Genomic DNA, 20742 nt, shown 5'->3' with positions numbered 1-20742 from the left:
TGTCGTGGTCTGTCCCTGCGTCTGCCTCAGGCGAAGAAGAAACCAGACCTTTCCGCTCCGGAGCCCGCGCTTCCCTTCTTCCCTTCCTGGGCCCCAGGGCAGCCGGAGCACACTCATTTACTTACTCATTTTTATCCAATTAAGGCTTTTTTTTTTTTTCATTTTTCACTGCAGTAAAATATACACGCCCCCAATTTACTGACCTGTGTGTCTCTAAGCCCAAAGCTCAGGGGCGTCAAGCACAGTCTCACTGTGGGGCAGCCGCCCCCCATCCGTGACCGGAACATTCTGTCTCCCCAGACAAAACTCCGTCTCATAAGACCCCGACCCCATCCCTCCCCCGGCCCCGGCGCCCACCGTCCGCTCTCTGGTGAATTTGACGCCCCCAAGCGCCTCATACCCGGAAACGCTGCAGCATTTGTTGGTCCGTGTGTGGCCTGTTTCACTCCGCATCACGTCCCCCAGGTCCACGCGCGCTGCCTGGTGTCAGAATGTCCTGCCTTTTCAAGACTGAGGAGTCCTCGTGGCCTGGATGGGCACTTTGTTGACCCGTCCATCTGTCCCTTGGCAGTCAGGTTATTTATGTTTTCAAGATACAAGCTTCTGGCACCAAAACACTGAAAACGTAGGTGCGTCCTTCTACAACCCAATAAAACATACAAACACCGTCAGAACCACGTGACTGGGCTCGAACCCGAGCCCCCATGCATCTGGTAATTAGATCTGAGCTGCCCACAGGACCGGGGTGCCCGGGGAGGGCACATGGAGAGCGTGTTGGTCCCGGTGGGGGGGCAGCACCAGATGAAACGAGTTAGACCTGCAGCACGCCAGAGCCTGGGGTGGAGGGTGGAAAGGAGGGCTCCTCTGTGCACCCCCAGATTCCCAAGGGCGGCTCGGGGCTGCTGCCTGAGGAGACACACGCTAGCGGTGATGCTCCGTCTTTTGTAAGGTGGAGTCCAAGTGTCCTAAAACCAGCCATTGAAAGTGGGTTCAGGGACATTCAGTGCATCTGCCGTGCCTTGCAATCACCACCTCTGTCTAGTTCCAGAACATTCGGGTCCCCCAGCCCCAAACCCCGCCCCCTCACCCACCCTGTGGCCCTGACTCCGCCTCCCGTGGCCGTGGACTTGCCAGTCTGCAGGTTTCGTGCCGATGGAATCATGCGCCGTGTGCGGGCTCTGTCCTCCGAGCCTGTTCCGAGATCCCCCAGCCTGTGGTGTGTGGCCGTGCCCCGCTCCTGTGTAGGGCTGAGTCTCATCCCAGTGTGGACGGCCCACACCTGGCTGGTCCCTCCATCCACTGGTGGGCATCTGGGCTGTCTTCGTTCTTCAGCTCCTGGGCTGTATAGGAGCCCCTGAGACCAGGATCCTGGGCCCGGCATTTGCTCCGGGGTCACGTGCAATTCTCAAGCTTTCTGTGTTTCACTTTTCAAGGAGCTGCCCCACTCCCCTGCACAGACAGCGTTGGCACCATTTTACAAGCCCACCGGCAAGGAGGGAGGGCTCCTGTTTTCACAGCCGCACCACACTTGGATTTTCTGGGCTTTTCCTTAATCGCTGCTGGAGTGGTCCCAGCGGTGTGTGGGGCTGTGTCTCTGTGGTTCTGATTTGCGTGTCCCTAGTGACCCGTGATCTGTGCTATGCTTCCTGACCATCGTAGGACTCTTTTGGAGAAATGCCTGTTCGGGTCCTCTGCCCGTCTTTGAATTGTTGTTGTTGGGTTGTAAGAGCTCTTTACGTATGCTGGACCCCAGATCCTTGTTAGGTGTGTGATTGCAGTGCAGGCGGTTTCTTGAGGTCGCTTACAGGTTGCGTGTTTGCAGTCAGACTCCGGAGGTCCCAGCTCTGAGCTGTGTTTCTCCCGCGTTCTGCGCTGTTGAGTCACCGTGCTGGGTTACCGCGCTGTGCCTTGATGCGCGGCCGTGTGCCCGTGGGCACGGAAGGGCCCAGGAGGCCTGGGCTGGGTCCCGGGGTGGCCCCGAGGACAGAGGAGCTGCCGGGCAGGGCTGCGATGGCTGGAGCCCGAGTGGCCTGGCAGGACGGATGCCCACGGGGATGCAGGGCACAGACGCTCCGTCCCGCCCACCTTCCCCAGGCCCTGAGCCTGCTTCTCGTCCTCTGTTGCCCGGAACAAGGACAGCTGCACCAGCCACGCCTGGAGGAGAGCATGTCAGAGGTTCCCTCACACATTCATTCATTCATTCATTCATTCGAGATGCCTACACACTCCCCGCCGCCCTGCCTGGGGTGTGCTGGGTGTCACTGCCCTGGCAGAAGCTGTAGACGACAAGCAGGACGGTCTGCACGGCTGTCGTCACAAGAGGTACCGGGCCGGCCATGGGCAGGTGTACAACCTTGGGCTCGGGGGCCAGCAGGGCAGGCACAGCCGTCCTCCCCTTCCTGGGGAGTGGCTGGGAGGGGCCTGAGGGGGGAGCAGGGCCTTCCCGCAACAGGGAACAGCATTCCAGGCGGGGGGCACAGCCTGTGGGAGGGCACTGGGGCGCTGCGCGCAAGAGGCCCAGCTCCCCAGCAGGACTCTGGGAGCACCTCCGTGGGTCAGCCCCGGCCCCCAGAGGCCTGCCACCGGCCAGCGGTGGGTATACACATCGTCACTTTCGCTTTAGCTCAAAGACGGCATCTAGAGCAGAGTCCCCACGGCCCCCGTCCCTCCCACTATCGGTCACAGCTCGGCCCCTTGTGAGCTGTGTGACCCTGGGCGGCTTCTGAGCCTCTCTGTGCCATATCCCCTCATCTGCAGGATGTGGAGAATGAGACAGAGCCCGGCTCTCGCAGCTCTGGGAGTCGTGGGTGGCTGCGTCTCCTTCCCGTCCCTGGTGCCCAAAGCTGCACCTGGCACACGGCGCCGTGGGAAGACCGGCCTGCCTAAGGGGGCAGGTCCCAGCCCCGCGGCATCCTGACTGGCAGGGAGGTTCTTGCCCTCTCCGTGCCTCAGTTTCCCAGCCAGTCGAACGGGACAGTGACTGGTCCCATGGCTCCAGCAGGCCGGGGGCTCAGGGCCACGGGGCCTCCCTCCCTTGTGTGGGGGCTCAGGGTGGCGGTGGCGGGAATGCCCAGGGCACTCAGCCCAGACAGCAGCACAGGGCAGGCCGGCGCTTTCAGGGAAGGACCGAGAGCAAGTCTCTGAGGCTTCGTGGTCCCGCGGGCTCTGTCTCAAGTGCTCACGCCGCCCTCATGAGAAAGCAGCCACGCACATAGGATTTTCACGTCTCACAAAATAAGATTCTTTGACTTTCTTTTCAGCCACTTAAACAGAGGAAAGTATTCCGACTCACAGGCTGAACCGAGAGGCAGAGGGTGGGATTCAGGCCATGCTTTGATCTGCCCTGCCTCCTGGCTACCCTCACCACCCCCGGGCCTCAGTTTCCTTCTCTGTGAAAGGACCACGGCCCCTTCCAGCCCCAGAGCCCCGATTGCTGCTCTCAGCCCACAGAGCGCATCCAGCGGGCCCAGGAAGGCCGAGCCATCTCCTCGGTCCACCTGCCTCGCCGCAGCCATGGGCCACTGCCAGGGCACCAGGGAGGAGAGTCCACACTACACTGTGGTCCCCCGCCCAGAGGTGGGGCCCATGGCCGGGGATGGGATGGCTGCTTCCTGGGCACCTCGGAGCTCCTGCCCACAAGCTGTCCTTGGCTATCCCGAGTCCTCCGTCTCTGTACCCTACCCCCGGCGCCGCGGCTGAGCCGAACGGAGGGTGTGGCGCGGTGAGGGACAGGAGCAGCTTTCTCTGACCGCAGGCCCACGTGGCCGCCGGTCTCCCCCTCCTCTGCGTACCCGGGTCCACGTGCTGACGCCCCTCCCGCTGCCCACCTGCGTCTCTCTTGCAGGTGGAGTACAGACTGCACAATGGTTCCGACAGGGACTGTGTGTCCCCCACAGCCAAGGTCACCAAGAAGGAAGCTCTCAAGGTGGGCACGGGCCCGGGAAGGGGGACACAAGTGTGTCACATGCCAGAGGAAGGGGCCAGCGAGGTCATCCTGCCCCGGCCTGCCAAAGGGGGGGGCAGAGCACGTGCTGGCCACCTCCCCGCCCCCACGCTTCTCTCCTCTCCTCTCCCCGCTCCTGTCCTCACCCTCCACCCCAGGCTGGATCGTAGAGGTGCTGGCGGGCGGGACGGGGGCCAGCCGGGCCCTTGTCCCTTGACGTTCCCGCGGGGTGCCCGGGGTCCAGGCCCAGAAGGAGACCTACCGGCAGGAGAAGAAGCGAGCCACAAAGCAACTGCTCAGCGCCCTGACGGACCCCAGCGTGGTCATCATGGCCGACAGCCTCAAGGTGCGCGGGGCGGGCCGGTGCGCGGTCCGGGCTCGGCCGCCTCCTCAGTCACTCAGGAGCAGTTCGGCGTGTTTGGGCCTGGGGTCTGTGTCAGGGTCCTGGGGCGTCCCGGACCGAGGACCAGGGGCTGGGGGCTTTAAGACGGAAAGGCCTTCTCTCCCAGTTCTGGAGGCCAGCGCCTGCAGTCAAGCTGTGGGCAGGGCCTCAGGCCTCCAGAGGCGCTAGCGGAGCCCCCTCCCTGCTCCTGCAGCTGCTGGGGGCTCCAGGCATCCCCGGGCCGCCGGACGCGCCCCCGGCCTCTGCCTCCCCGTGGCCCTGTGTGCCGGTGTGCAGATACCCCCCACCTCATTGTCGTCTCGTCCCCACCTGCTCCAGGCTGCGGACACCCCTGTCCGGTTGAGCTAGGGGCCCCGGCCTGCAGATGGGGGTCCCAGGAGGCGCGCCGAGCCCGGGGCTGCGGCACAGGGGTGGGGAGGCTGCGCTCTGGCTTCTCGGGCTGGGGTCAGAGGCCCGCGTTCAGTCCTTACTGAGTCCCTGGGACGTGTCTGCACGCCCCCGCAGTGGGGGGGAAGCTGCCAAATCCTGGGGTTGCCTCAGAGGCCCAGAGGGACAGGCCTGTCCGCACCTGGTCATCTGCGAGGACCGAGGCCCCCGTGGGTTCCTTCCCCCCCCAAAACTGTGAGTGAAAGATGAGATATCGACGTGGGTGTTTCTTCGAGATGAGAAGAGAAATGAGTGTCACGGTGTCCAGAGCTGGCAACGGTCACTGGCGGCTGGCTGCTCTCGGGCTCTCGGGACCCGGCAGGGCCTTGACCCTGGCCTTGGGCCTCCTGGAAGTCTGCTCCCGGCTGCCAGGCGCGTCTGCAGACCGGCCACTGTCTGTGCGCTCCCACCGTGTGCTCCCGCTTCCGCGCTCCTCGCGAAGCCAGAACAGAGCTCGGCCCGCCCCAGCGCCCTCCCCCCGCCCCGCCCCGCCCCGCCCCAGGCTTCCCCAGGTGTCCCCGTCCCCCCCCCCCCCCCCCCCCCCCGGCTGTCGGCCCTCCCCGACAGCGGCGCCCCTCCCCACAGATCCGGGGAACCCTGAAGAGCTGGACCAAACTGTGGTGTGTGCTGAAGCCGGGGGTGCTGCTCATCTACAAGACGCCCAAGGTGGGCCAGTGGGTGGGCACGGTCCTGCTGCACTGCTGTGAGCTGCTCGAGCGGCCCTCCAAGAAGGACGGCTTCTGCTTCAAGCTCTTCCACCCGCTGGACCAGTCCGTCTGGGCCGTGAAGGTACCGCAGGGGCCGGGCTGCAGGCCGCAGGCCCCAGGGGAGGAGCGGGGCCTCGGGGCACGCCCCCGGGCGCCGGGGTTCCAGCTGGGCCCGTCACCACTCTGGTGCGGGGGCTGGGGGGGCTGCGGGGGGGTCTCTCGTGTGAGCCGCTGCTCCCAGCCCAGGACTCACGGGGGTCCGGTTATCAGATGAAACCCAGAAACCCCGTTAGATTAGGATTTCGGACACACTGAACCGTTTCTGTTGGTGTAAGTGTGTCCCCAGAAGTGCACGGGCGAGGCTTCTGCCGCACGAAGCTCCGCTCTTTCTCTGAGATCTGAAGCGACGTGGGCTGATTCTGGCCACCCTAGCACGGGCGCCCAGGGCTCAGGAGCCGAGCAGGGAGCCAGCGGCTCCTTCCCTCTGCCGCCGGGTCCTGACCCCACCTGGCGGGTCTGCGGCCACACGTGTGTCGGTGTGGGTGTGCACGAGTCCATGTGACCAGTGTGTCCCCCAGTCCCTGAGTGTCCCCCCGGGTGACGCCAGGTCTCTGTCTCCCCAGGGCCCCAAGGGCGAGAGCGTGGGCTCCATCACGCAGCCGCTCCCCAGCAGCTATCTGATCTTCAGGGCTGCCTCGGAGTCGGACGGTGAGTCCCCACCGGTCCTGCGGGTCTGCCCAGCCACCCTGCGGGAGGAGGGCCCCCCGCCGGCTTGTAAAGCAGGTGCACGGAGCTGCTGTTCAGGCCCCGAGAAGGACAAGCCTGGGCTCTGGTCAGGCAGGCCTGCCACTCGCCAGTACCTCCTGGAGCCTCCCTTTCCCCAAAGTAAAACAGGAACGGTAGGGCCCGGCTCCAAGGGTGTTAGGAGAATCGCATGACCTGATTTCAAGTCGCCAGGTCACAGCCACTGCATGCCAGGCGCTTGCCGGGCACCCCTGAATCGGGAGGTTCTACCCACATGTGACGAAACGGGGCCCCAGCCACCGGCCGGCAAGGAGAGCCACAGCCCGGATGGGATCCCCTGTTCCCGGGACTCCCAGATGCCGCACGCGCTGTTGGGGCGCCCTCCAGTGGCTGCTCCGGGTAACGCGGCTGCCCCCTTCCTGGCCCTCAGGGCCCAGAGCCCTGGGCTGGTGGCCGGCCACTCCCTGGTGGACAGACACCGCGTCCACGCTCCGGGAGGGACCCGTCATGCTCTCCCGGAGCCCACATTCTGGGGGGAGAGAAGAGCAGCTGTCAGACGAGGCTGATGGGGCTGCGGCGTGAGCTGGGTGCCTGACGGGCCGGGACACCGTGGGCAGGGAGGGAGGGAGGGCCCACGGCCCCTGTGGGTGTGAGGGTGGGCTTCCCGGAGGACGAGGAGGGGGCCTCGGAGTGGGCTTCAAAGCATGCGGAGAGCTCGGGTGTCTAGTCCTTTGTGGTAGCTGCGCAGCTGGTGTCCTGCTGGGCTGCTCCTGTCGCGCCCTCCCCCGCCCCCACGATGTTCGACCCAGGCTGGGCCCGCGGTGACATCCCGTGAGAACCAGGGCCACCAGCCCTGCAAACCCTTGCCTCCCTGAGACGCGGGGCACCTCGGTGGACACGTGTCCCCACCGCTGCTAACACCCCGGGGACACGGAGGGGGTGCTGGCTGAGCCCCCAGCCACCTCTGCCAGGAAGGCAGCAGGGGTGGGGGGGTTCGGCGGCTCTGCCTCCGGGTCCACTCGCTGCACTCCTGGTCCACGCTCTGGAGCTGCCTCTCGGAGGCCCCGGCCAGCCCTCCCTCCGGGATGTTCCAGGCCCGTGGGAGCCCCCGTGGCCCCTGAGGCCTGTGGCAGGAAGTTCTCCTGAGGTTGGGCCTCCTCCCCAATCCTGTGTGCAGACGCGGCAGGTGTCTAGGTGGAATTTGGGCTCTGAGTCTTGCTAAGGTGCGACCTTGAGGGCGTGCCGTGAGCGTCCTGGGAAGGACATCCCCCTGGCAGGTGTCTCCCCAGACCGGGCCTGCTGCCTGAGCCCCAGCACGCCCCCCCCACGGCCGCAGTACCTGCGCCCCAGGAGGACAGCGAAGGGATGGGGCGTCCCTGGCAGAGGAGAGGCCGCCCCCGGGTGTGGAGTGGGCTCACCACATGCCGCCCCGCAGGCCGCTGCTGGCTGGATGCCCTGGAGCTGGCCCTGCGCTGTTCCAGCCTCCTGCGACTCAGCACGGGCAAGCAGGGCCGCGACGGGGAGCCCGGGTCCTCGCCAGACGCGTCACCCCCCTCGCTCTGTGGGCTGCCCCCCTCGGCCGCCGTCCACGACCAGGACCTATGCCCGTGAGCAGGGGTGCAGCGGGCAAGGGTTGGCCCCTCCCAGAAGCCCGGGTCTCCTGCCTGCTGGGACTCCTACGTGGGGTCTCCTAGTATGTGGGCAGGGCCAAGCACCGGGGAGTCTGGTCCCCCGAACCTCAGATCAGGGGCTGGGGGCACCCGGGCCGTGCCTCTGACCGGGGGGACCCACGGCGCACTGTGCCCCTCCAGCCTGAACGGGTCCTCCCTGGAGAATGACGCTTTCTCAGACAAGTCGGAGCGAGAGAATGCGGAGGAGTCGGATAACGAGACGCAGGATCACAGCGGGAAGACCAACGAGAGCGGGAGCGCCCAGTCGGAGAGCCTGGAGGGCCCCATGCCACGGGGCACCACGTACGTGGAGCAGGTCCACGAGGAGTTCGGGGAGGTGAGAGCCCGTCCCCCCGGAGAGCCGGGTATCACCCTGCACCTCACCCGCCTCCCTGAATCCGGGGAGGGGTGCTTGCCGCGCCCCAGGGGCTGGGGGAGCAGATCGGGGGGCCACAACTCGGAGAGCGCGGGTGGGCCGTGAGGGCTCGGCTGAGGGTGGTGGGAAGACCACTGGGGCAGTTTAGGTGGGGGCCCCTGGGGTCCAGGTGGGAGTCCCCTGGGGTCCAGGCAAGGCCTTTAGAAGCCCAAGGGATAGAGGGAGAAGCCCCAGGCCCACTAGGCAAGAGCTGCTCCCGGGAGGCCTTGCTCCTGGCTAGCGGTGGAGAAGGGCCACCAGGAGCCCGGCAGCTGGGAGTAGGGACAGGCCCATGATGGGGGGTAGATGATGCCGGTGCAGGGCTCAGGCAGAGAGCGGGCAGCCCGCGGGACCCTTCTGAGGCTGAGCGCAGGAAGGGCTCAGCTGAGCACAGACGAGGGGAGCCGGGGGGACCTGGCAGGAGACCCCAGGACAAGTGTGCAGGCACAGAGAGGCAAAGCAACTTGTCGAAGGCGGCCCAGCAGGGTCGTGACGGATCCTGGTCCTCTCTGGGGGCGGCTGCCGTCGGGCCACAAGCAGACAGCCTTGAGTTCACACCCCACCTCGGCCTCATGCCAGCTCTGTGAGCCTGGGCAAGTCACGTGTCCCCTCGGTAAGGCCAGGGCGACCACAGTGCAGGTCCCAGGGCCATTGCATGGAGTCACAGGGAGCAGGAGGGGCGCACAGGTAGCCGGGACGCTCCCTGCCTCCTGTGCCTGAACCCAGCTCCCGGCCTTTTCCAGAAGCCGGTCTGGGCCCACCCGGGCCCGGCTGGGCAGGGGTCGGACACTTGCCAGGGAGGGCGGGGACAGGACAAGGCAGGACAGGCCGGCCAGGCCTCGGAAGGGCGCCTCCCGCAGCCAGAGCCTGCCACGCTCCCTGGGGCTGCATGGGGCCGGGGCCCAACGGCAGCCCCTCTGCCAATAGCTGGGCCAGGCGTCCCAGGTGGAGACCGTGTCCGAGGAGAACAAGAGCCTGATGTGGGTCCTGCTGAGGCAGCTGCGGCCTGGCATGGACCTGTCCCGCGTGGTGCTGCCCACGTTTGTCCTGGAGCCCCGCTCCTTCCTCGACAAGCTCTCTGACTACTACTTCCACGCCGACCTGCTGTCCAGGTGCGCGGGCGGGGCGTGCCCCACACACCCTCAGACCCCAGACCGCCCTCGGCATCTCCCCGCCCACCGTGGATGTTTCTGGAGGTCCCCCCGCCCCCGCTGAGCTCCGCCCACGGTCCCTTCCAGCTCCCCCCCAGGGGGCCCGGTCTGCAAGTCCAGTCCTGGGGGGCAGCGGTGTGTCCAGTCAGGGCCCCCCTCCTCAGAGGTGACTGTGGGGCAGTCCCCAGCACCTTCTAGTGTCCTGAGTTCCGGACCCTGGCCTCGCCGCCCTCGAGCTGCCGCTTGCAGGCTGGAAAGGCTGGAGAGAGCTGGAGGCTCAGGAGCTCGTGCAGAGCTGCTGGGGAGCATGGGAGCTCCCGGAGGCCTTCCTGGAGGCAGAGGCACTCTGCCAGGGCTGAGCCAGCAACATCCTGTCTACCCAGCCCTCTGGTTAGGTAGAGAACCTGGGTCTCTGTGGGAAGGCGGGAAACTCCCCGCTGCCCCGGGCCTGGGTGACCTATGGTTGGAGGGCAGGATGGAAGGCAGACAGGGTAGAGAGTGGCTCGGCATGAGAGGGTCTCCCATCTCTCCCAGGGCTGCCCTGGAGGGGGACGCCTACAGGCGCATCAAGCTGGTGCTGCAGTGGTACCTGTCTGGCTTCTACAAGAAACCCAAGGTAAGAGGGGACGCCCAGTGTGCTGTGCCCCCAGCCCCAATTTCCTGCCCCCCAGAGAGCCTGGGGCCCCCCGACCCCACACAGCCTGGAGGGACCCTGATGGTCCCCGCTGTGGCCCCCAGACCTCAGAGATGAGGGCAGCGCCCTGACCTACCACCCAGGGACCCCCAGCCAGGCCGGGCCCACCGGGGTGGTCCCGGTTCCCTGCAGGGCCCAGGCGGGACCCGCACACGTTGGAGAAGCGAGCACACACAGCGGTGCTGGGAAAGGGGCTCTCAAGCCTGCACCTCGGGGAGCCCCCTGGGACCTGTGGTTTTCGTGGTTTGTCTCATACTCGTGGAAACCTTTTTGAGAACCCAAAACGCAGGCCCTGCTGAGCACAGGGTGTTGGGGGTGGGGCGAGGGAGTCACACACACAGCTGGAAGTGACATGTCTGGCAGGTGGCATGGGGGGCGGTCGGCTGCCTCCCACCAGATCCGGGGGGTCTGAGCCCCGGAAGACGGGCTCTCCTGAGCGGGAGCTTGTCCCCGCCCCCCACAGTGGGGATGACCTTGGCCTTCTGGAGAGCAGGAAGGTGGTGAGCAGGGCAGAAGAGGAGGCGGGGGCAGGAGCTGGGATCTTATCAAACGGGCAGTAGAAGCCGCGGGGGGCCTTGAACAGGTTAGGCACCCTTCTGTCCAAAGTCCGGGACAGCACGGCCCGGGGAGGGTCTCAGGTCCTCCTGGGAGCCAAGAACTAGACAGGACATCTCAGAGGCTGCCCCCAGGATGTGAACTGAGGGCAATGCACGTTCTCCCCAGAGCACAAGTGGGGTGAGGGCCCCCGTCCAGACCAGGCCCTCCCGTCCAGAGGGGTAGTGGGCCGTCCCCGCGGGCACCTGAGGTGTGGGCAGTGGGCAGCCCCCCACGTTGGCCCTTGGTCCACACCCCATCCCGCGTGGGTCCTCACAGAAACTTTCCACTCGTTGCTTGCAGGGGATCAAGAAGCCCTACAACCCCATCCTGGGAGAGACTTTCCGCTGCTGCTGGTTCCACCCCCACACCAACAGCCACACCTTCTACATCGCAGAGCAGGCAGGCCCCCCCCCCCATCCCCAGCTGGACACTGGGCTCCACGGTGGGCGGAGTCTGAGCCCTGCATGCATTCTGGGGGGTCCCCCAGGAGATGCAGGCCCAGCGCTGTGACAGCAGGAAGTGTTTCCCCGGGTGGGGGGGAGCCTCCCCCTCCCGTTCCCCCGGGGCACGCTGCAGATCGCCCCCTGGCCCACGACTCAGTGTCCGCTTCCCTGGGCAGCAGGCGTGAGTGTGGGAGTGGCCCCACGCCACGGGGCAGGGGGAGCCAGGCTCTCCCCTCCCCCCGCCATTCCAAAGCCCCTCTCCGCTCACAGGTGTCCCACCACCCGCCTGTGTCGGCCTTCCACGTCAGCAACCGGAGGGACGGTTTCTGCATCAGCGGTAGCATCACGGCCAAGTCCCGGTTTTACGGTGAGCGGGGGCTCCCCGGGCTCTGCCAGAGCCTGGGAGACATGGGGGCAGTACTGGGTCCCCGAGGGCGGTGGCCGGCTTTATCTCCCTTCCCACCCCTCCGGGTCAGGAACCGCGTGGGCAGTGAGGTGCCCAGAACCTGGAGTCAAGATTCCTGAAGCCAGGCCCAGCCCGTGGGGCCCCCACTCCTGAGCCACAGGACGGGCGCGGCTTGTGGACAAGAACCTGCGTGAACAGGCACCACAAGCCACATGTGGCTTTTAGATCAGAATGAGGGAACATAAGCCAGGGCTGCTCAGTGGGCCTGGCCACATCACACATGCTGGGTGGCCATGCGTGGCTAGTGGCCCCCGTCAGCACAGAGTGGAATAGTTCCGTGGCCACAGAAGTTCTGTGGGGGCCTGTCCGCCCTCTGGGGGGTGGTGACAGTCAGAGCAGGGGTTTGCATGCAGCCTCTACCCTGAGAAGCCCTCCCTGGGAGCCAGGTCATGTATGTCCTGGCGAGGGCGGGCAGGGGCACGGGCTTTTCCAGAATCTGAGTTTCAGGGAGGTGCAGTGACCCACGGGTCAGGTAGAGAAGCCCAGCGGCCCCACGGTCACCCAGCTGGAGGGACTGCTAGAAGGGAGCTCAGACTGCGTGACTTAGGGGGTGGGCGTCCAGATCCTGAGGGCCCGTGTCCACTCCCTGGTCACCCCCCCCCCCCGTCTGCAGGGAACTCGCTGTCGGCTCTGCTGGACGGCAAGGCCACGCTCACCTTCCTGAACCGGGCAGAGGACTACACGCTTACTATGCCCTACGCCCACTGCAAAGGTGAGAGGCTTCCCGGCCCCCCAGGAGGGCAGAGCCCGGCGGTGCCGTCAGCGGGGGAAGCGCCGGTCTTCGGTCTTGGCATGTTTGTTGACGGCTCACCCTGCTCTCTTCTGTGACTTTCTAGCCTGGAAGGGAAGTCCCCGGCAGGTTGTCTAACAAAATGTTTTCAGCCTGAACCGCAGGCTTCCTATTGCAGACCGCAAGCCAGATCTGCTTCTTAAGAGGGCTTTTGTCATTGTTTCTAGAACTTTCCAATAAAAGAAACACAAACATCTTTTTTTTTTTCTTTAAAATGAAAATGGATCCTGGGGCGCCTGGGTGGCTCAGTGGGTTAAGCCTCCGCCTTGGGATCAGGTCGTGATCTCAGGGTTCTGGGATCGAGCCCTGCATCGGGCTCTCTGCTCAGCAGGGAGCCTGCTTCCTCCCTGACTCTCTGCCTACCTGTGATCTCTCTCTGTCAAATAAATTAAAAAAAAAAAATTTTTTTTAAAAAGATTAAAATGGATCCTGAGTTTATAGGTTTCCAATCCGGATCCAAGACAGCGGGTGTCTGGTAGACCATGGCCTGACCTGACGCAGAAGCGGCTCCTCCCTCCCCACCTCACCCCTTACTTTCCCCTCCCCCGCCCCCGCGGGAAAGCCTCTTTGTAAACAGGCGGCCGGCCGTGGGTTGTGGTTATTCTCCCCAACCCGCTTCACACACGCCCCTCAGAGGGGCACTAACATGCCCTCGGCCCAAGAGGGCCAAGGCTGGAAACAGCCTGCCGCTTCCTTTTGGGGTTTGCTTTGTCCCAAGCATACCCACTGCGGTTTGTAAAAAGGCAGCAGGACGGTTCCCTTCCGGAGTCACGCGCTTCCCTTTTGTTTCGGTTTCCTTTTGTTCCGCAGCGTGATGTCACTGTGTAGAGAACTACGGAAATGGAAATACGGTTCTTCACCTGGGCCCAAAGTTGAAACTACACCAGCAGGTGTAGGCAGGGGAGGCTGGCGTCTCCCCACCAGTCCGCGCCCCCGGGCAGCGACGGGCGCATCCCTGCCTCTCCTGTGCGGGGGCAGGACTTGGGGCGTTCCCAGCCCTTCTGCTGTTTCCCTTGGCTTGTCTTTTTTTTCCTTTCCGTTTTATCGCACATCCCCAACTGTTTATAATACACGTAGCTCGTCTCTTCAGTTCGATTTAAGTCCTCCACGTGGGAAGAAACAGAAGAGCCATTCTGTTGTTTTTTTTTTTAAGATTTTATTTATTATTTGACAGAGAGAGACACAGCGAGAGAGGGAACACAAGCAGGGGGCGTGGGAGAGGGAGAAGCAGGCTTCCCGGGGAGCAGGGAGCCCGATGCGGGGATCCATCAAGTACTCTGGGATCATGACCCGAGCCGAAGGCAGATGCTTAATGACGGAGCCACCCAGGCGCCCCAGAAGAGCCATTCTTTCCTTCATTAATTATTATGTACTGGGGACGCCTGGGTGGCTCAGTCTGTTAAGTGTCTACCTTCTGCTCAGGTCATGATCCCAGGGTTCTGGGATCGAGCCCCGCATATGGTTCGTTGGTCAGCGGGGAGCCTGCTTCGCCCTCTCCCTCTCCCTCTGCCTGCTGCTCCCCCTGCTTGTGCTCTCTCTCTATCAAATAAGCTTCAGAGTACTTACATATAAGGTATGTACTAGTTTGAACAAACACGCCGGCCACTCCAGGATGCAGCGGTGATTGAGTGGCGAAGACGGATGAGCCCACCGTGAGGCCCAAACTACACAGCAAATCACAGAAGGCGACCAGCGTCTCATGGGGGCAGTGGGGCGCCTGGGAGCCTGGGAAGGGGACCTGGAGGAAGGCACCCGCCAAGGGCAGGACATTCCCTGGACAGAGCAACTCTCAGAAGCAGAGGCCTTGGGGGCAGAGGGTCACTGAGGAGCCAGGCATGGCCCTGGGTTCAGCCTCCCGCCCCACCAGCTCCTCTCCTCAGAGGTTCTGCCTCCGGGGGCTCCTGTCCTCTCCCCCGGGGTCCGACGCTGGCCTCCTTGGGGTCAGCGTGGCTGGGTGGGACTGAGTCAGGAACTGAGCAGGCGCCTGTGTTCCAGGAATCCTATACGGTGCCATGACCATGGAACTGGGCGGCAGGGTGACCATCGAGTGTGAGAAGACCCACTTCCAAGCTGAGCTGGAATTCAAGCTCAAGGTAGCGCTGGCCGCCGTACCCTCGGCCACCGGAGGGCCTCCAGGGGAGTGGGCTCGGCCCAGGGAGGAGCCCCTTCCGCACCCCCGGATGGCTTCCGGAGCAGGCGCACTCAGGAGGGGAAGCTCCTGGCATCTCCGTAGCACGGCCAGGACCCAGAGAGAGGAAGGGGCTCCCGCAGGCCCCGTAGCGGAGAAAGGACAGGCCCAGACCCCTGCCCCGCCAGGCCCCTCAGGCCTCCTTGAGCTCAAGCAGAGGCATCGGGCGAGTGTGGCGGCCTCCAGCTTTGGGTCCCATCCTAGCCGGGCTCCCACGTCCCGGGAGGGGAGAGCCGGCGCCCTCGTGAGGGAGGGCCTCCTCCTGCCCGGCTCACTGAAGGACACCAGGGGCCTGTAGAGGCCGCCAGCCCCTCACCAGCCTGGTCTCGGGGTGTCCCCACAGCCTTTCTTCGGGGGCAGCACCAGCATCAACCAGATCTCGGGGAAGATCAGGTCAGGAGAGGAGGTCCTGGCGCATCTCACCGGACACTGGGTAAGAGGCTGCCATCCGGGGCAGGCACGGGAACAGCCAGGGGGCCCGCACCTCTGACCCTGCCTGGGCCGTCTGGGGCAGGACCGAGAAGTGTTCATCAAAGAGGAGGGCCGGGGAAGCGCGGAGCTCTTCTGGAACCCGAGCAGAGAGGTCCGGGGGCAGAGGCTGAGGAGGCGCACGGTGCTGCTGGCGGAACAGACGGAGCTGGAGTCCGAGAGGTGAGGCCCGCCGGCACCCGAGGGGCCCCCGGACCCAGGCCTGGCATGGCTGGGCAGAGTTGGCGTGCGGACAGCGTGGCCCACGATGTCCCTGGTAGGGAAGGGACACCCCGTGACAAACGACATATCCTGCTGGGGCAGCTATAGGAGAGGGAGTGAGACCTGGGGATGGCAGATGCCCGGCAGCTCCCTGGAGAGTACCCTGCCCGCAGGAGCTGCGAGCTCAGGGTTGGGGAGAAGCACCTCACGGTAAATCTCCAGCACTCTAAGAACCCCCCGGGCTCCCCAAGAGATACTGAGCTCCCTGTCCCTGGAGGCAAGCAAGTGGAGGTTGCTGTCCGAGCCTCCACTCCAGGGCCAGGGTGGTAGGACCGTCCAGGTCGCCCACTCAGAGCGCGTGCCCCGCTCCCAGGCTCTGGCAGCACGTCACCAAGGCCATCGGCGAGGGCGACCAGCACAGGGCCACACAGGAGAAGTTCTCACTGGAGGAGACGCAGCGGCAGCGCGCCCGCGAGCGCCAGCAGAACCTCGTGCCCTGGAAGCCACAGCTGTTCCGGCTGGACCCCGCCACCCAGGAGTGGCGCTACCGGCATGAGGAGTGAGTGCGGCCCGGGGTGGGCAGACCGGCCCCACGGGGGCTCCTGCTGCCCTGAAGGGGCGGGTGATGGAGGAGGAGGGATCCTGTGGGGGCTCTGGCCGCTACTGAGAAGCTGAGGCAGGGCCGAGATGGGCCCCCTGCCCCCGAGGGCCACTGCCCCTGCCAACGGACACCCTCTGGACCTTCTAGCCGCAGCCCCTGGGACCCTCTGAAGGACGTCGCCCAGTTTGAGCAAGACGGGGTCTTGCACACCGTGCGGCGGGAGACCGTGGCCCACCAGACCACCTTCCTGGGCAGCCCAGGGCCCAGGCACCAGGTCAGCTCCCCCAGGGTCCCTGCCCAGGCTCGACCTCAGCGGCAGGAGGGGACTGTCGGGGTGTAGATGCGGCCCCCTCCCCCACCGACCTCTTACCTGCCTGCCCCTCCCCCTTGGGTACTCCCACCAGCCCCGTGCACTTACCCCTCCCAGCAGGGACTCTTCTGACCACCCCGAGGTGCCCGGGTTTGCAGGAATGCTGTGTGCACGGGGTACCTGTGTACGGGGCGCTGTGCAGGGGTGCCCTGGCTTCTAGAGCCCCGCACCTGCTCCCCGGAGCTTCTGTCTGTGATGCTCACAGCACCCTCGCCGGTCTACAGAGGAGGAAACTGAGGCTCGGGCAGCCTAGGGGCTTGCTCAGGCAGGCGGAGGAGGAGTCCACATTCGCAGGGATGCTGAGGGGGGCGGGGAGGGCAGGTGGGGAGGCCCCAGGAGCCCTGCAGGGGGTCTCCTGGGACAAACACCAGCTTGTGCAGAAGCCTGGAGCGTCCTCTGTGGTGCCACGTGGACAGAGACCACTGCACGACCGCCCCCACCACATGCTGCTGGTTCTCTGTGCCCGCAGCTGCCTCCCCTGCACACAGCGGGAGGCCAGCAATCACAGGGGCCGAACGGGCACGGACCTTCTGGCCCTATGGCCCCAATTTGCCAGCAAGCAAGGGTCACAGTATCTCACTGCCCTTGTGCCCCAGCCCCTCCCCTTCCCTGCCTGCTGTAGCCCCTCAAACCAGGCCGCCCCACCCCCTCCCAGGGCGCCGACCTGGATGCCCCCTGGGTCCCCCTCAGCCTCTCCAGCCAGCCACCCCTCGGCCACTCCTGCGCTCTGGGCAGTTAGCGGCGGTCAGCCAATCCCGCAAGTCCCACTGGAGAGCCCCCCGCAGCATTCGGGGAGGCCTGGCTGCCAGCTCCCGCGGTGGGACAGGACCAGCCTTCACAGCCACATCTTCTAGAGCAGTTCCGTCCCCGAGGCCGGCCCATCCCTGCCCCTGTGGGCACAGCTGTGCTGGACCTGGGCGTGTCCCCAGCTGCAGTGGCTTCGTCTCTCTCCAGGGGCCTGGCCCAGACCGGCAGCTCCGCAAGGCCAGCGACCAGCCCTCTGGCCACAGCCAGGTCACGGAGAGCAGCTCCACACCCGAGTCCTGCCCGGAGCTCTCAGATGAGGAGGAGGAGGAGGAGGAGGAAGAAGAGGAGGAGGACGGTGACTTCATTTCCGGTGAGCCCTCCCAGGCCGGCTACTCTGCAGAGTGGGAAGGGTCAGAGAAGCACCTCCCCTGGGCAGGTGTATGGTGCACCTTGACCGTCCTCCCAGGGTCCTCCAGCAGGCCTCGCCGAGCCCAGGGGCCTGGAGGACAGCGGTCCCAGCCCTGCACTCAGATTGGCTGGCAGGGGCAGTGCGAGGGGCAGGGCTGGACAGTGTCCGTCTGCGTGTGGCCGTCTGATTCTGCTTGCTCCTCCTCGACCCCGTGCCTGTCTCCGCAGTGCGTGAGCTGCTCCTTGCCGTTTCTGTCCCACAGGGCTTATTAGAGGCCAGCTGAGCTTGGGGTCCCCTCTATGCCTGCCCCTCGACTCCCCATGTCGTTAGCTTCACCTGAAGGCACTCGAGAGGTGGGGTGGGGGCCGGAGCCGGGCACGACCCCGGGACCCTGCATGCCAGCTCCCCGGACACGCCCACTCGTGTTTGATTCTCCCTCCGTCCCCTGTCCTCTGGGTCCTGTGACCGGTGGCTGGACACCCCAGGCAGCGAGAGCCCGTGCCCGCGGTGTGGGAAGGAGGCGCGGCGGCTGCAGGCACTGCACGAGGCCATCGTGTCCATCCGGGAGGCCCAGCAGGAGCTGCACAGGTAAGCCCCGCTCCCGGGGACACAGCCAGGGTGCCACCGAGGCCAGGGATACCATGCATCTGGACTGTCACTCAGAGCTAGGACTCTGGGGGTTGGCAGAGGGTCTGGTGGATGGAGGACAGGAAGAAGGCGGCCCGGGGGTGGGGGTGGGAGGTGCCGCGCTGTAGGGGGTCCTGCTGGAACAGGACCAGCGGATGAACTCTGTGCAAGAAAGCAGCGGCAGGAGGCCCAGGAGCCCGGGGTGGGCTGGAGGAGCTGCGGTGAGTCAGGGAGTCAGCCCCCGGCACCACAGAGGAGGCCGGCCGTGAGGCAGGGAGCCACGGGAAAAGCCAGCCTTTCTGCCAGCCTTTCCAGGGTGAGGACACAAGTGCCCGGGTGGTTGTGACACAGTCCACAGACGGGGGAGCGCACGATAAACGTCCACAGTCCCCCAGTCCCAGAGACCGACACCGAAGATGTAGGCGGGGGCAGGGCCAGATTCTCCGGAGGCCTCTGTCCTCCTGTGTGGAGGGCCGTGCTCTCCCTGTGTCCTCACGGGGTCATCCCTGCGTATGTGTCTGTGTCCTGATCCCCTCTTCTCATAAGGACCCCGGCCATGCTGGATTAGGGCCCACTCTGTTGACCTCATTTTAACTGAATCTCCCAATAAGTCACATCAGGGGTCCTGACGGCCGGGACTCCAACGTGGGACTTTTGGGGCGCGGCGACCCAGCTCAGCCCGTCACAGCAGGAGTGGAAGAGAGGCTGTGAGAGTCCCAGTTTCTCCAGCTGTGACTCCCTTTACCTGGAATCTGGGCCCGGGGGCCCCTGCGTAATGGGCTATGCGCTGAAGGTAGGGATGCCCGCCCTGCGTGGGCCCGCCCTGGCTCAGCCGCCTTCCTCCCTGTCCTTGCAGGCACCTCTCAGCCATGCTGAGCTCCACCGGGAGGGCCAGGCAGGTGCCGGCCCCAGGCCTCCTGCAGAGCCCCCGCTCCTGGTTCCTGCTCTCTGTCTTCCTGGCCTGTCAGCTGCTCATTCACTACATCCTCAAATAAGAGCCCTTTGGGGACAGTGTGGGCATTGCCTGCAGAACTAGGCCAGCCCCCTCCTCCCTTCCAGGCACCTAGCACTTTCAGCCAGCCGGAGGGAGGCGGAGAGAGCCAAAAGCGTGGCCCCAGCGGACAGAGAGGCCCACGGGGGCTGGAGGACAGCAGGAGGCACCTGGAGGGCCACGGGCTCCTCCAGAGGAGCCGCTGACCTTGCCGGTGGGACCCTCCACCCAGTGCCAGCCTTAAGCTAAAGCCAAATGCAGCTTTCATCCTGCCTCTCGCCCCCGGGTCAACACGCCTGCTCGCTCCTGGTCCAGCGTCCATATGCCCCGCCAGGAGTGACGGAGCCGGGCGTGGACGGACTGCCCAGGCTTTGCACAGTCACCCCCCAGCAGGGATGAGCTGGGGAGCTTTGGCGGGACAAGCCTGGGGTCCTAGAGGTTCCCACGTCTCCTCTGTCCGGATGCAGAGGCCGTCCTTCCCAAGAGCCTGCCCGTGCTGCCCAAGGCGTGCTCAGAGGGGCCTCCCGGGGCCTCCCGGGCAGACTGGAGCTACTCCAGAGACAGCACTGGGGTTTCACGCTGCTTCTGTGCGACTGGACAGGACCCGGCGATGCACACCCTTGGAGCCCACCCCGCCTCGCACATCCTGGGCGTGAGCCGGCAGGAGTGTGCGTGGGTGGGCAGGCGTGTGCAGGGCGCGGCCTCTCGCGCCCCAGCATTCCCTGGGGCAGGGAAGCCCAGGTTGGCCACGTGGCTGGGACTGATGCACGGTCTTCCTGTTTACACTTTTTTAATAAACGCCAATTGCAATATTTTAGGCAGGCTGCAAGCAGCATCTGGCGTCTCGCCTGTTTCTGTGTCGAGTGCCACTGTGTGTGTGCACACGCGTGTGTGCCCGTGAGCATCTGCGCGTGTACGTGTAGTCACACTGAGCCTTGAACTAGGTGGGGAGGTGCCATTGGGACCCACCGCCCCATTTTCCAGAGTTTATATCCATGTTCTTGTTCCCCGCCTGCGCTCCAGGCCCGGAAATTAACAGGCACACACACAGTGTTGTCTTCCTGGGGGACTTCCGGAAATGTGGGGGTGTTCCCATGGACAGAGCCATGCCAGCGGATGCTGTCAGGAGGGCCCTGAGGTCCCGAGAATGGGGAGGAAGGATCCAGGGAAGAATGGGGGGCTGCGTGCGGGCACCCCTCCCTTAGGCCCCTGGCTCCAGGACAGGGTGAGGCTCGGGCTGGGGAGAGGGAGGGGCAGGTGGGTGATGCCTCTCCAGGTCCTGTGGCTGCCTTGGTCAGAGGGGACCCCAGGAACTGGATCGCCCCCTGAGGGCGGTGCCCCCAGACTGGCTTTGGATCCCCGCATAGAGGCCACCCACTGCTGAGGTGGGGTGCCCCTGAGATCATAGTTTTCCGCAACTCCTTACCAGGGCTGGTTGCTCCGGAGAGGAAGCCTGTGGCCACCTCCTCTTCCGTTCTGACCTCCCCCCCCATGTGTGGCCTGACTCACCAGCTCCGCCGCCACACCCCGCGGCAGCCCCAGAATTCCCTCCAGAGTTGGCCGTGTGTCCTTGGTGTGCTGATGAATCAACCAGGGAAAGGGAGACCGGTGGCTCCTCGCGGGAGCAGCCAGTCCAATCCAGATGGGTGGTTACAAGGGGGTCACATGGC

At 65.2% G+C, this 20742-nt stretch overlaps 1 protein-coding gene across 4 annotated transcripts in view; it reads left to right on the top strand.

Moving 5' to 3' along the window:
• Positions 1 to 19904, top strand: part of OSBPL5 (oxysterol binding protein like 5) — a 49125-nt gene extending 29221 nt beyond the window's left edge. For all 4 annotated transcript variants that reach the window (XM_046016688.1, XM_046016690.1, XM_046016687.1 and 1 more), the window contains exons 4-22: positions 3845 to 3925; positions 4188 to 4289; positions 5358 to 5561; positions 6103 to 6187; positions 7659 to 7830; positions 8035 to 8230; positions 9236 to 9420; positions 9994 to 10075; positions 11051 to 11149; positions 11464 to 11560; positions 12273 to 12371; positions 14445 to 14542; positions 14981 to 15070; positions 15152 to 15288; positions 15701 to 15886; positions 16076 to 16202; positions 17253 to 17415; positions 17940 to 18042; positions 18938 to 19904. In XM_046016688.1, coding sequence (XP_045872644.1) covers positions 3845 to 3925; positions 4188 to 4289; positions 5358 to 5561; positions 6103 to 6187; positions 7659 to 7830; positions 8035 to 8230; positions 9236 to 9420; positions 9994 to 10075; positions 11051 to 11149; positions 11464 to 11560; positions 12273 to 12371; positions 14445 to 14542; positions 14981 to 15070; positions 15152 to 15288; positions 15701 to 15886; positions 16076 to 16202; positions 17253 to 17415; positions 17940 to 18042; positions 18938 to 19076 — 2445 coding nt within the window. In that variant the 3' untranslated portion in view covers positions 19077 to 19904. The remainder of the gene's footprint in view (positions 1 to 3844; positions 3926 to 4187; positions 4290 to 5357; positions 5562 to 6102; positions 6188 to 7658; positions 7831 to 8034; positions 8231 to 9235; positions 9421 to 9993; positions 10076 to 11050; positions 11150 to 11463; positions 11561 to 12272; positions 12372 to 14444; positions 14543 to 14980; positions 15071 to 15151; positions 15289 to 15700; positions 15887 to 16075; positions 16203 to 17252; positions 17416 to 17939; positions 18043 to 18937) is intronic.
• Positions 19905 to 20742: the final 838 nt, after the last annotated feature.

Source organism: Meles meles, chromosome 8, assembly GCF_922984935.1.
Source record: "Meles meles chromosome 8, mMelMel3.1 paternal haplotype, whole genome shotgun sequence".
In the NCBI taxonomy this organism is placed as follows: Eukaryota; Metazoa; Chordata; class Mammalia; order Carnivora; family Mustelidae; genus Meles; species Meles meles.
The sequence above is the reverse complement of the archived record's forward strand: the minus strand, read 5'-3'. Positions and strand labels throughout refer to the sequence as shown.